Source organism: Monodelphis domestica, chromosome 7, assembly GCF_027887165.1.
Source record: "Monodelphis domestica isolate mMonDom1 chromosome 7, mMonDom1.pri, whole genome shotgun sequence".
In the NCBI taxonomy this organism is placed as follows: Eukaryota; Metazoa; Chordata; class Mammalia; order Didelphimorphia; family Didelphidae; genus Monodelphis; species Monodelphis domestica.
In genome coordinates, this window is record NC_077233.1 from 16,831,462 (window position 1) to 16,843,718 (window position 12,257).

The window sequence follows — 12,257 nt, forward strand, 5'->3', positions numbered from 1 at the left end:
GCTCAGAGAGATTGCTCAGGATCACATCTTGGAAGGATCTGAGAAAAGAGTCAAATTCAAAACTTTCTGGCTGGGTCTCAAGGACCTGAAGGCTCTTATATTATCTATAAGCTAAGAAGGAGCTAGCTGTTGTAACAGGCAATGATTAAGCCGCTGGCCCCTAGTGTGAGAAAGGAAAGGGGACACAGTGGCAACACACAAGGCTGACATAGCATAGACAAGGCCCAGATGAGGAACTATCCAGTCCCTCCCAAAACTAAAGAAAAAGCAGAAATGATGAGGGTCACCTGCTGAGGGCATGAGGGCCAAGGACTTTGCATAATCAAGTAGAGATCATATATAGTAGGTGCTTAATAAATGCTTGGTGAATGAATGAGTAAATGAATGCCTCAGTTTCCTTATAAAGCCTTGATTTAAAGCACATCTTTGGCATTTAGCACCTGTGTGACCTTGGATAGCTTGATTTACTTCTCTGGGTCTCAGCTTGCTCATCTGTAAAATGAGGCAGTGGGACTAGGTAGGGCCTTCTGGATCTACATGAATGGTTTTGTCATTCTCTACCTGTTACCCAGATAAAAATTAATTTTTCTTTTCTTATTTTGCTTCGTCTAGGGAAAGAAGGAATGCAGGAGGTACTTTCCAAGATAAAACAGAGAGGCATGAGATGCGCATGAGGCCCAAGCCAGAATTCATTTAGCAGGGAGGTCAGTGGGGGTAAGAGGGATAGGGAGAGTGGCTGCTAAGAAGCTAGACTCAGTAAAGCAACCTTTTCATTCTCCATCGCCGGGGGGACAGGAGCTGGAAAACGCCTCAGACACCCCTCCATCTCTTCCATCGGTCCCAATGAGCTCTGTCTCCAGTCGTCAAGGGGCTGGCTACAAAGAGAAGGCCTCTATTCAAATGAGGAGCTGTGTCCTGGGCACTAGCACAGGGCAGCACTGGCTGCCAGGAAGTCACTAATAAAACCTCAAAAGGAGCAGGACTTCTTTCTGTCCCCACACCACACTTTATTGGCCTTTCTGCCTTCCTCCTCTCTTGCCAACACTTCAGAGGACGGCGGTGAAGAAGGTGGAGACGTCGGGAGAGATGAGGCAAGGAAAGAAGAGATCTGTTTCTTTAAAGCCATCATTCAACAGCCACAGCCCAAGCATGGTTTGTCTTCTAACCATGGCCACTGAGGGACTGTCGGTATCCAGCCTGGATGACCTTGGCTTGGGGGTGGGTTTGTAGGCAGCAGCTTCGGCATCTTGTTCTGCCGACCATTGATGTTGGAGCAGGAGCGGCAATGGCCATGGTACACCCAAGACCATTCTTGCCAGAGAGAACTGGAGGAAAAGAGTCTCGGGATCGGTATGAAAGGCCACAGCATCTTGCCCAGACCTGGAAGAGAAGAGGAACCCAGAGTGGTCCTCTCAGCATCTCCATTCTCCAGAAGGAACACTCCCACTGCTTTGGGTGACTCCTCCCCAATGTCTCAGGGAAGCCTCCCCATGGAGACTGAACTGAGCTTTCCTCTCACACCTGCCTGAGCTTGCTGGCTTGCTGTTAACACTTCTGCTACCCTCCCCAATCTGCATGCGACGAGACCTCGTCTACTGAAGCCCACGCGTCGTGCCGCTGTCCCCGTCATTTCACTTGTTCTGCCCATTGGGCGATTTCCACTCATCACCTTAATCCAAGTGGAACATGGTTAAGTATTTGGGACGAGTTGTTTAATCCTTTTATTGTCAAATCTCTTCCCCTACAAGGAAATGGAGCAAGTGTTGCTCGATTATGTATATAGATCACCACCTACGGGCACAAGGATGAGCGTTTTATTTTTAGCATTGCTCGGATCCCTGACATTAAAGTCTCCTTGGCATAACCCTCCTACCCAGGATGCAGCACTTAAATCTTGTCATCGTCCTCCTGCTACTGCGCGAGTGGAGTCATTAAAACGTTGGACGTGTGGTAATAGCGCCCTGGCCCTTGTGATGGTGTAAGCCCAGGGAGGGCATGTTTAAGGTCAAGGTGGCGTTTCTATCTCGAACTCCTCTTGCCCCATCTGTGCATGGGGGAAAGGACATCCCTTGAAGTCTAAAATTGGAGTCTTCAGCCACCATCTGCCCAGTGGGATTTTGCTAAATTTGAAAAATCTGGGACTGGTTTTCAGGTTTTGAAACTCATGGATGGAAAGCACTCGGTTGCACTTGGGTGACCCTGCAGGCAAGAAGTTGCTTTTGTTTGTTTATGAGAACTGTCCATCCCTTGGCTGTAGATCATAGCTGTCCGTAGCAGATGTACCGAGTCATTTTCAAAACCTTTGCCTGTATCTGGGCCAATTAACAATCAAGGGCTGGAACATGCCTTTAGACCGCGAGGTCAGAGATCTGCTTATGCTGCCTTCATCACCGTTGCAGAAGTCCCCCAAACCCAGTCGAGTCTCCATGTACGAATGGCCTTTCCTGCCTCGATCAGTGATCGGTAGGTTTTGCAAGTTAAAGAGAGAGTCTTTGGGAACACCTTGCACACCGCAGATAAAGTCAACCATTGTTACGGTTGCCGTTCCTGAAATATTGTAGCTGCTATCGCTGCACAGCAAGCAGTGGTGAATGAGACAAGCCCATGGGACGCCGTGATGAACTGCCTGGTGAAAAGGGAAAGGACTTTGCACCGACCTGGACGGTGGAAGTAGAGTTTGTTGGCTGAACTTACGATGGGGTTAGATGCGTGTTAGAGCTATGATTCCGCCTGCCTTGGGAACTCCGTCAATACAGATCACAACCAACTTAAGAATCAGCAAATTCACTGGGTCATTTGATCCTATTTTAAAGGTGAAAGAGAACCTGGAATCCATCTGGCCTCCTGAGGAAACAGAGAAAAGACTTGCCCACAGTCACATGGGAAATATTCTAGAAGACCCGGTGGCCCCAAATTCCAAATCCTGGGCTCTTCCCACTATCGTGCTGCGATCTATACATTGTAAAGCTTTCTGAGACAGAAAAAGTCAGTGACTTTCTGGTGGTCACCCAGTGACAGAGACAGGATCTGAACTCTGGTCATCCCAACTCCAAGCCTAGCACTTACTCCACTGTATCACATAGGTTCTCTACCAGGCTTTTTTCAGCCTAGACCTACAATTTTGACCCAAGCCTACAATAAGGAGTTCCTAGTTCAGAACTTCTTCTATCGATGTAGAGCAACTCCTCTGCACCTTGAGTATTCAAGAGTTACTTGAAAAACTAGAGAGTAAGTGACTAGCCCAGGGTCACATAGCCAGTATGTGTCAGAGGTCAGATTTCGATCTGTCTTCCTGGACTCTAGGAAAGTTGCCTACCCCTTACCACATACTACCTCTTGCCAAGGTACTTATGGAATTTTGTTGTTGTTCAGATATTGTTCAGCTCCATGGCTATTCATGGGGTTTTCTTGGCAAGGATACTGGAGTGGTTTGCCATTTCCTTCTCCAGTGGATCCAATGGATCCTTTTTTGGAATAATGGAAACCATTTATTTTATTCCGTGAAAAGACATCGTCCCTCTGCTGCTTACCAGCTGTAGCAAGTGACTACCCCAGTGGTAGGCTTTTCCTACCATACCACCCTGGTGCCCCCTGCAGGATGCCTAGAGCTGCTAGACTAAACTTTAGGGAACCTCTAAGCACTGCCCACCCTGAAGTACTATTTGAGCAGGCACATTAGTTTGTAGTTATCCCTACGTCAATATAAAACAAAATGAAGACAAATAGTATTTTTACAAAAGTCTTCAATACTTCAAAAGATGTCTCAGCAAATACTCTGCAACCCACAGCCCGCCACCCTCTTCTCAGCTGTGAAGAGCTTTTTGACAATAGGTCCCTTTAAATTTAATGAAAGCTGCGCCTCCCCATACACATGCAGGCCATCTCCAAAACCTTCCCAGTTCTGCTGGCCTTGGACGATGGGGTTCCTCTGGCAGACTTTGAAAAGCTGGGGATCCCCCTCTTTGTGCTACAGGGAAGCCAGGGAGGGGCACTTCTGCCAGCAGGCACTATGGCAAGGTTTGGCAAAGCCAGCCAGACAGCTGACCCCCTTGCAACGGCTATTCATTCCCCATGACGTGCTCCAACGTGACCGTCTGACAAACGGTGGAGACGTTATTCCCCGTGACGAGAAGTCGTGAAGGCCTCTTCCCTGGAAAGAGCGCCCATCCCTTTGGACAGTCACAGCGCCATGGAGGGGGATCCCACCCTACTTCCCCGTCGGGGGAGACAGCTCTGCTCTGCCCAAGCCCATCCCTTCTACACAGCACTCTGGAGGACCTGCTCAGCTTCACTCACTCCTCTTTCTTAAACGGCAGATTTGAACTCTGCTTTGGCTCACCTGTAAAATAGGGGTAACTCATGACCTGCCTAAAACCAGGTTCGGCCACGATCTCTCTCGTTCTCAGCACTAAGATTTATAATTTGATTGTCCAAAGGCGTGTACTGAGAATAAGAGCTCCTGGGATCCTTCCCGAAGACTTTGCTCGAGTTACTTTACAGGCTGTTTCCATTCATTTCAATCTAATCAACTCCTCTTTAGTATCTACCGTGCATCCGTGGATGAAGGACGACGCAGGAGTGTCAAGAGAGAAAACTAACAAGCAGAGGATTCAAGAAGAGCCTCGACCTGGCAGGAAGCTCAGGATTCTGACCAGAATGGCTCAGAGGAGCCAGCGAAGGGGGGTGGGGGGGGTGGGGGGAAGATGATGCGCCAAGTTCCATGTTTTATCTTTTCTCTCCACGACTGTACTTTCTGAGATGAGTTTCAAATTGACCATCTTGAAGATGGTTTGAGTCCCGGAACAAATCGAGCATCAAGGCTCGACAAGGTCCCAAAAGGAAGGTGAGAGGAGAACATTTAGGAGTGTGGTCCAAGGATCTAAAGCAATGTCACGGCAGGACATCCTGTATGAGGAATCCAAACCAGGCTTTCACAGCATCCCCCAGTTTCAGGGATATGGGGAACATTCATCTAACCCAAGCAGGTGCATTTAATTGAGTCAAGCTCACCAAAGAAAAATGTGCTTTTACTTCACGGAAGCAAATTAAAGGAGATTGGAAAAATCTATTCAGCTTATCAAACATACATTAGACAGAATTTAATTGAATTCTAGTTTTAACAATGTCCCACACTATTTTTCCCCAAAATATCTTTAATTTAGGGTTATTTATGGGGAAAGAAAACTTCTAAAAAATAGTGCCTTGAAGCACTTGAAAAGTTTCATGTTGACCAAATTCTATTACTCAAATACAATAACAAATTTGTCTTTTCATTTTTCCAGGCTCTTTAAGTGTCTATCTGGAATGGTAGAAAGATAACTGGAACTGGAGTTAGAAAACCTGAATTCAAGTCCTAGCTCGAACCTTTCCTATCTGTGTGGCCTTAGTTTCCTCATCTGTAAAATGGGAGTAACCATGGAAATAATATGTAGCTCTTTTCCCACCTCTGATGTTACAGACAGCCTTTTAAGCATCTGTCTGGATCAGTAGAAAGAGGATTGGAACTGGAGTTAGAAAACTTGAATTTAAGTCCTTGCTCAAACCTTTGTTATCTCTGTGACCTTAGTTTCCTTATCTGTAAAATGGGAATAACCATGGAAATAATGTGTAGCTCTTTTCCCACCTTTGATGTTACAGACAGTCTTTGAAGCATCTGTCTGGAATGGCAGAAAGAGGATTAGAACTGGAATTAGAAGACCTGAATTCTAGTCCTAGCTTGAACCTTTCCTATCTGTGTGACCTTAGTTTCCCCATCTATAAAATGGGAGTAATCATGGAAATTGCATGTAGCTCCTTCCCACCTCTTCAGTCATAGACAGAAGGAGCCAAGTATCAGGCTTTTGTGGGGCATGGAACTTCCTAGCATGGGAGATCCAGGCTTTTCCACTTGGTCAGACTTAGCAGAGTTTGTGACGTCCACAAATAACTTTGAAGAGCTGAGGGTTACCTCATCCCCAAAGGGAGATACTGAGGAGAATTTTAGTGGCAGGACATTGCAGATATGCCCTCACACCCACAGATATGTACCTGTATAAAGGCAAAAGCACATACATGTATGTGTGAGCACATATAGGCACACACATGTACTCACACACCCAGAAGCATGTTTTTGCACCCACATATGGAAAGGCATATGGTGGCCATGAGCAGCCTGGAACATACTGCTTAGGAGGAATGACGAGCTAGAAATAGTATAAGGATATCATTCAAGAAATGCATTATTGGTCTGTTAGGCAAGAAAAGTGCCCAGCTGTCCATACCTTTTGACCCAGCAGTGCCAGCGTCAGAGACGGAAACAGAGGTCCAACAAGAACCTTTGCAGGTAGCCTTAAGGGCACGTGAGTAGGATAAAATACGTTGTGCAGAGTGAAATGGGAGGAGGGAGGTAAATAAGGGTTCAAAACTAAATATATATATATGTCAAATTAACAGGTTGATTTAGCTCAAGGGAGGAGGGAAAGCTGATCAAGGAATAACTAACTTCTAACCCAAAACAGGGATTAAAACCCTTGTAACTTCCTATAACTATTCTAAACTAACTTCTTCAATCATTCAATAAGATTTGGGAGGACTTGATGGGAGCAGAAACCAAGGGCCAAAGAAGCTCGCACAACTGGAGTCCTCTTGGGTCAAGCTGAAGTTCCAGTAAGAAGAGTAGCTCTGCAGGTCCCCACAGGATCAAGAGGGGAATGATGATTATCACATGCACTGTCCACTCCTTCAAGATGGCCCAATTTCCCGACAGCCTCCAAATCTTTTTCTTTCAGAGAGAGTCACCTCCACTCACTCCCTGTCTTCTCCCAGAGAGCCAACTGTCAGTCTGTACTCGCTCTCGGCTCCCGAGTGCTTCGGAACGTTGGCCTGCAAGATCTCCTGCCGTTAGCTTGCTTCTGCTAAAAGTCCCTTACAACAAGAGGGAGTGAGAATGCAATTTGTGTGAAGTGCAGAGTTGGAGTTCTGGGCTTGGAATCGAGAAGACTTGAGTTCAAATTTGACTTCAGAAGCAGTCTAACTGTGTGACCCTAGGCAAGTCACTTCACCAGTTTCCTCATCTGTGGTATGACTTTGGTGGAGGAAGCAAGAATAGGGACACAGGATTGTTTTCCTTGCACCTGTCCATCTAAGGCACTCTGGCAGCTAGGAGTGCCATATTGTATAGAGCTCTGGGCCTGGAGTCAAGAAGACCCAACTTGGAATGGGGACACCCTTATCCTTTGCCTCATGTTCCTCTGCTGTAAAATGGGGATAATACCACTTACCTCCCAAGGCTGATGTGGGACTCAAACGAGTTAATATTTATAAAGTGCTTAGCATATTGCCCAGCTGTTAACTGGCTTTTTGATGTTGGGTAAATGGCTTTTTAGGCTTCAGTTCCTTCATCTGTCAAAACAAGAAAAGAATTGCACTAGATTTTCAAAGTCCTTTTCCAGCACTTATCCATGATCCCAAAGGAGCCGCTCCTGGGAGACACACTTGGTAAGCACATGGAAGAGTTCCAGGAAAAGCTACAACTACATGCATGTGGACCACATCTTAGTTCATTCTTCCTTGGGATTTCTCTTATCCCTCAATAGGGACCCCTAGTTAAATTTTTAGTTGTAAATAAGAAAAGGGCCATGTAGGAACGTCACTTACCCACCGCCTAATTGCCATGCATCACACAAAACACAGCATCTCCCACCTCCATACCTTTGCTCGGGCTGTTCCCTCTATTGAAATGCCCCCTCTCCTCATCTTTGCCTCTTGGCTGTTTTTCAAAGCTGAACTTGAATGCCATCTCCTACTTAAGGCAAAAACTTTCCTTATCTTCCCCCCCACAACCCTCAAAATGACCTTGTATTATCCTTTCTAAATTCTGTGGGCACTTCTATGTGGATGAGTTGTTTCCTTGGACAGAATTCTAAATTCTGTGGGCACTTCTATGTGGATGAGTTGTTTCCTTGGATAGAATAGAAGCTTTGGGAGAGCAGGGACTGTTTAATTTCTGGATTTGTGTTCTCAGCACCTCGGACAGTGGCTGGTGCATAGAAGGAGCTTCATGAACACTTGATGGTAGTTGAATTGGAGGAGAAGCAGCATGAGATAAAGACCTGGATCCACATCCCTCCTCTGTCACTCTGTGGTTGTGTCATCATCATCCCGAGCAATTACAGAGCACCATAACTTTTGCAAAGCGCTTCTTAAATATCTCATTTTACCCTCACAACCCTGTGGAAGCAAGTGCTATCATCATACCCATTTTACAGATGAAGAAACTTTGGCAGACAGAAGTTAAGAGACTTGGACAGAGTCAACAACCAGCGTCTAAAGCCACATTTGAACTCTTGTTTTCCTCACTCCAGCCCCAGCACTCTGGACTCTGTCATCTAGATGCCTCTGAGTAAGCCACTAAACCTCCCATTAGTCTCTGAATTTGGCTCCCTTGACTTTAAAATGATACTGATAGCAGAGTAGCTGGGCGGCTCAGTAGATTGAGAGGCAGGTCTGGAGACAGAAGGTCCTGGGTTCAAATCTGACCTTGGATACACTTCCTGGTTATGTGATCCTGGGCAAGTCACTTAATCTTCATTGCCTAGCCCTTACAACTATTCTGCCTTGGAACCCATCCACAGTATTGATTCTAAGATGGAAGATTATTTTTTAATGAGACTGGTAGAACCCGTCCCACAGGCTTGTAGTGAGGTTTCAGTGAGATAAGGCACAGAGTGCTTTTCAAACCTTAAAATGCTATACAAATATCATTCATTCCTATAGACTATCCCTTCACTTGTGTATTAGCCATCCCTGTCCCTTGGTCCTCTAACTACTGTTGGTGCCCTTCAGTCAATAGGTTCCATGCCCCATGCCAGAGACTTGCTGGCTTTTTTTTAATATCGTGGCTACCAACTGGTGCCCGACATTGGATGTCTCTCCCTCCCTCACTGCATGAATCATTAGCACTTTCGTCCAGGCCTAGGATTCCTTGAGGTCCTTAGAATTGCATTCATTCCATTTCGCCCACCCAAGTCTTTCACTGGTGCTGTGCCACAGTCTGCTGACGCCCACCAGACACCTTCCTACTGTTGCTGGGGTCACCCACAGCTCTAATTCATTGGAGATGGTGATGTAGCACAATTTGCAACCATATGGCATCTTTCCACAAACAAAAGCCCTTCCTAAATGTTTTTTTTTTTTAATTGAGATTGTCTTCTTGAGGCTTTTATTGGGTGAGGACATATCCCCAGTGAATCATGCACTAGAAGAGGAAATCAACAGCCTGGAGAAAGATCTCTCCACAGTCATTTGGTGAATGAGAAGAAACAAAAAAGAATGAATCTGTGACCTGGAGAGAGACATTCCCGCCCAAACAGGAAGAATCCAAGATAATTCAAATTTGATTAGTTAATGGTTAGTTAATGAAGTTGGAATCTGAGCTACCAGGAAGGCAAAGGCTGGTGACTCTTGGGCTCTCTGGACTGAGGCTGGCAACAATCCGGAGGGTCCTCAGGAGTGAGGGGGTCACCTGGCTGCCCGAGGAGGAGTTAGCCTGGCCCAGATCGGGAATGGACTGGATCAAAATGTGCTGATCAGCTGCGAGATCAGGCCCATGAATAGTCCCTGCACTTCCAGTGGGGGCACAATAAGAAGACCCCATGTTTAAAATAAACAGTGGAGAAAGTATTTGATTTGGGGGTCAGTGGTCCAGAGCTCCCATCTCAGTTTCTTACTCCCTATACAACCTTGAGTAAGTTTCTGAACCCCTCTAGGTCTCAGTTTCCTCTTCCATAAAGTGGAAAGGCTGGAATAGATTACCCTTTGGGGTCTCAGATCCCATGATTCTTCAGAGGGCCATTAAAGGCAGCTTGGTGACCCTGGAACCTGGAGCATAAGGTGGAATTTCAGACTGTTGGTGAATCTGTTCTCCAAAATAGGAAGGATTGACTGACAGCACCAGGAGGCAGGCAGAGGAGGTAAGGAGACCCCTGGATGGCTGTCTAGCCCCAGCCAGACATTTTCCAGGTTAGGTGCCCAAGACCAGATCCTTTAAATGAGCTCGTAACAGGTCAATGGTAGGAACAGGCATTTTGGGAAGGCTGGTTCACTGACTGCAAACCTTCTTGTGACAGCTGATCTTCCATGTTGAATCGGGGAGCACTCAAGACCCTACTATAGGGAAGAAAAGGATGAATGGACAAGCCATTCTCTTCCACTGGGTGCTCTTTGGTTCTTTTTGTGGCATCTGTAGCAGCTGTGTACTTCTCTCCTCCCTTCCCTTCTTTCTTCTCTTCCCCTACCTTCTCCCTGTTCTGCTCTTTCATTGCAATGAAGGATTCGGGCAACTTTGGTTGGCATTTGCTGAGAAGTAGAAAGCATCACAAAGGTGATGGCATGGCAGGAATATCAACCTTGGAGACCCTCCCAAACTCCCTCACTTAACAGACGGGGAAGTCGAGATGGAGATGTCTGAGGTTACATAGGATTCAAACCCAGATCCAAATCCTGGGCTAGACAGTCTCCTGAAAAGACTGGGGAGAGACGGCACCAGGAGCTTCCACAGAAATATGGTGGGTTGAGATGCCATAACCCTTTCCTACCCCATCCACTCGACTCTTGGCCATTCCCAGGAGAACATTCAGTGGAAGGGGGGGGGGGGCTGAATTAGACACACACTAGCCAGCTAAATGGCCCCTGCATTGCCGGCAAGCAACAAGGCTACATTTACAGATTCCTTTGTCAGAAGACGTGCAAGTGTCCTGCTCAGGAACATTTAGAGGCAAGTTTACAGCCATTCCTACTAGTTCATGATAGATAATTGTTAAATTTTCAGCATATTTGACCTCAGAAATTGGCAGATTCTAAAAATCTGATGGTCTGGATTTAAAGTGATGGAGGCAACAGAGTGGATGGAACATTGGCCCCGAGGCCTTGAAGGCTGAGTTCAAAGCCAGCCTCGCACACTTAACTAGGGGTAGGACCCTGGATGAGTCACTTGGATTCAATAAACATTTACTGAGTGCCTACTATATGCAGGGCACTGTCAACTGGGGAGATAATGGCTCCTACCTCCCAGAATTGCCATGAGGGTTGAATGAGACAATATTCACAAAGCCCTTGGCACATAGTAGGTAATATGTAAAAGTTAACCATTCTTTCCTGATGGAGAAAATGTGAAAGTCAGGAGCTTGTTTTCAAACAACAAAGACCTGAAAGCCCCCGATTTGTTTTCCACCCGGATGTCACAGAGTCCGTTATCCAGGTTGCATGGGGCAGGGGCATTTCAGGTGTGAACTGATGGTTCCAGGGATAAAAGATTCCAGAAAGGGAAGCGGTTCCAGGTAGGGAGACAAATGTGTGTCTAGAACTTCGGCAAATTGTCCCATGTACACTTCATATCTCGGAGGTATCTACTAAAGGTAGTTTTTTACATGCTACATGCTTCATACTTCAGTATGAGACTTTTTGTGCTGTGTGCATGGATGGGGCCCTAACCCACGTTTGAGGGGACAGATTTCCAAGAAGAAAAGGAGAGGAGCAGCTAGGTAGCTCGGTGGATAGAGAGCTAGGCGTGGAGATGAGCAGTCCTGGGTTCAAATGTGGCCTCTCACACTTCCTAGCTGCGTGACCCTGGGCAAGTCACCTTACTTTAATTGCCGAGCCTGTATCCCTCTTCTGCCTTGGAACCAATAGTATCAATTCTAAGGCAAAAAGTAATGGTTTAAACAAGAAGGAATGGAGAGGGAGGGGCGAGGAGCCAAGGCTGAGCCTTGAATGGTAGAAGAGCCACAAGCTTGTAAGTAAAGATGGCATCACAATATGTCCCTTGATTCTCAGTGCCTGCATTCCCAGAGACCCTCCCAAGCACAGCCTGGGACTTCTCTCCTTGCTTAAGCTGAGATTTCCTCTTGTTTCCCAGCTGAAGAACTCCTGACTCTTGTACACTCTACTGTCTGACCTGATCTGTAGAATCTCCCCAATTACTGTCTGCCTGCCTGCTTCAATAAATGTTTGTTGCTATGGGTGGTTGTCTTTTCTGTAGGGATGTGGGGAAAGGGGAGGGAGCCAAGACTCCCAGGCCAGGTCCAGGGGGGCCAAAGCCCTATTGGAAGGTCCTCCAAAGAGATGCTCTTTTGGAATTCAGGGTAAAATCATTATAGCCCTAGAATATAAGTAGATCCTTTATAATAGAGAGATAAAAGGCAGTTGGGCAGAATGGTGGATAAAGTGCTTGGCTGAGTCAGGAGACTCCTCTGGATTCCAAAGCTGGCATCAGACACTTG

At 46.4% G+C, this 12,257-nt stretch overlaps 1 protein-coding gene across 1 annotated transcript in view; it reads left to right on the forward strand.

Moving 5' to 3' along the window:
- The window catches only part of NPSR1 (neuropeptide S receptor 1), a 195,977-nt gene extending 183,981 nt beyond the window's left edge, over nt 1-11,996 (forward strand). Inside the window, exon 9 of the mRNA XM_001365604.5 lies at nt 613-11,996. Coding sequence (XP_001365641.3) covers nt 613-697 — 85 coding nt within the window. The 3' untranslated portion in view covers nt 698-11,996. The remainder of the gene's footprint in view (nt 1-612) is intronic.
- Nucleotides 11,997-12,257: the final 261 nt, after the last annotated feature.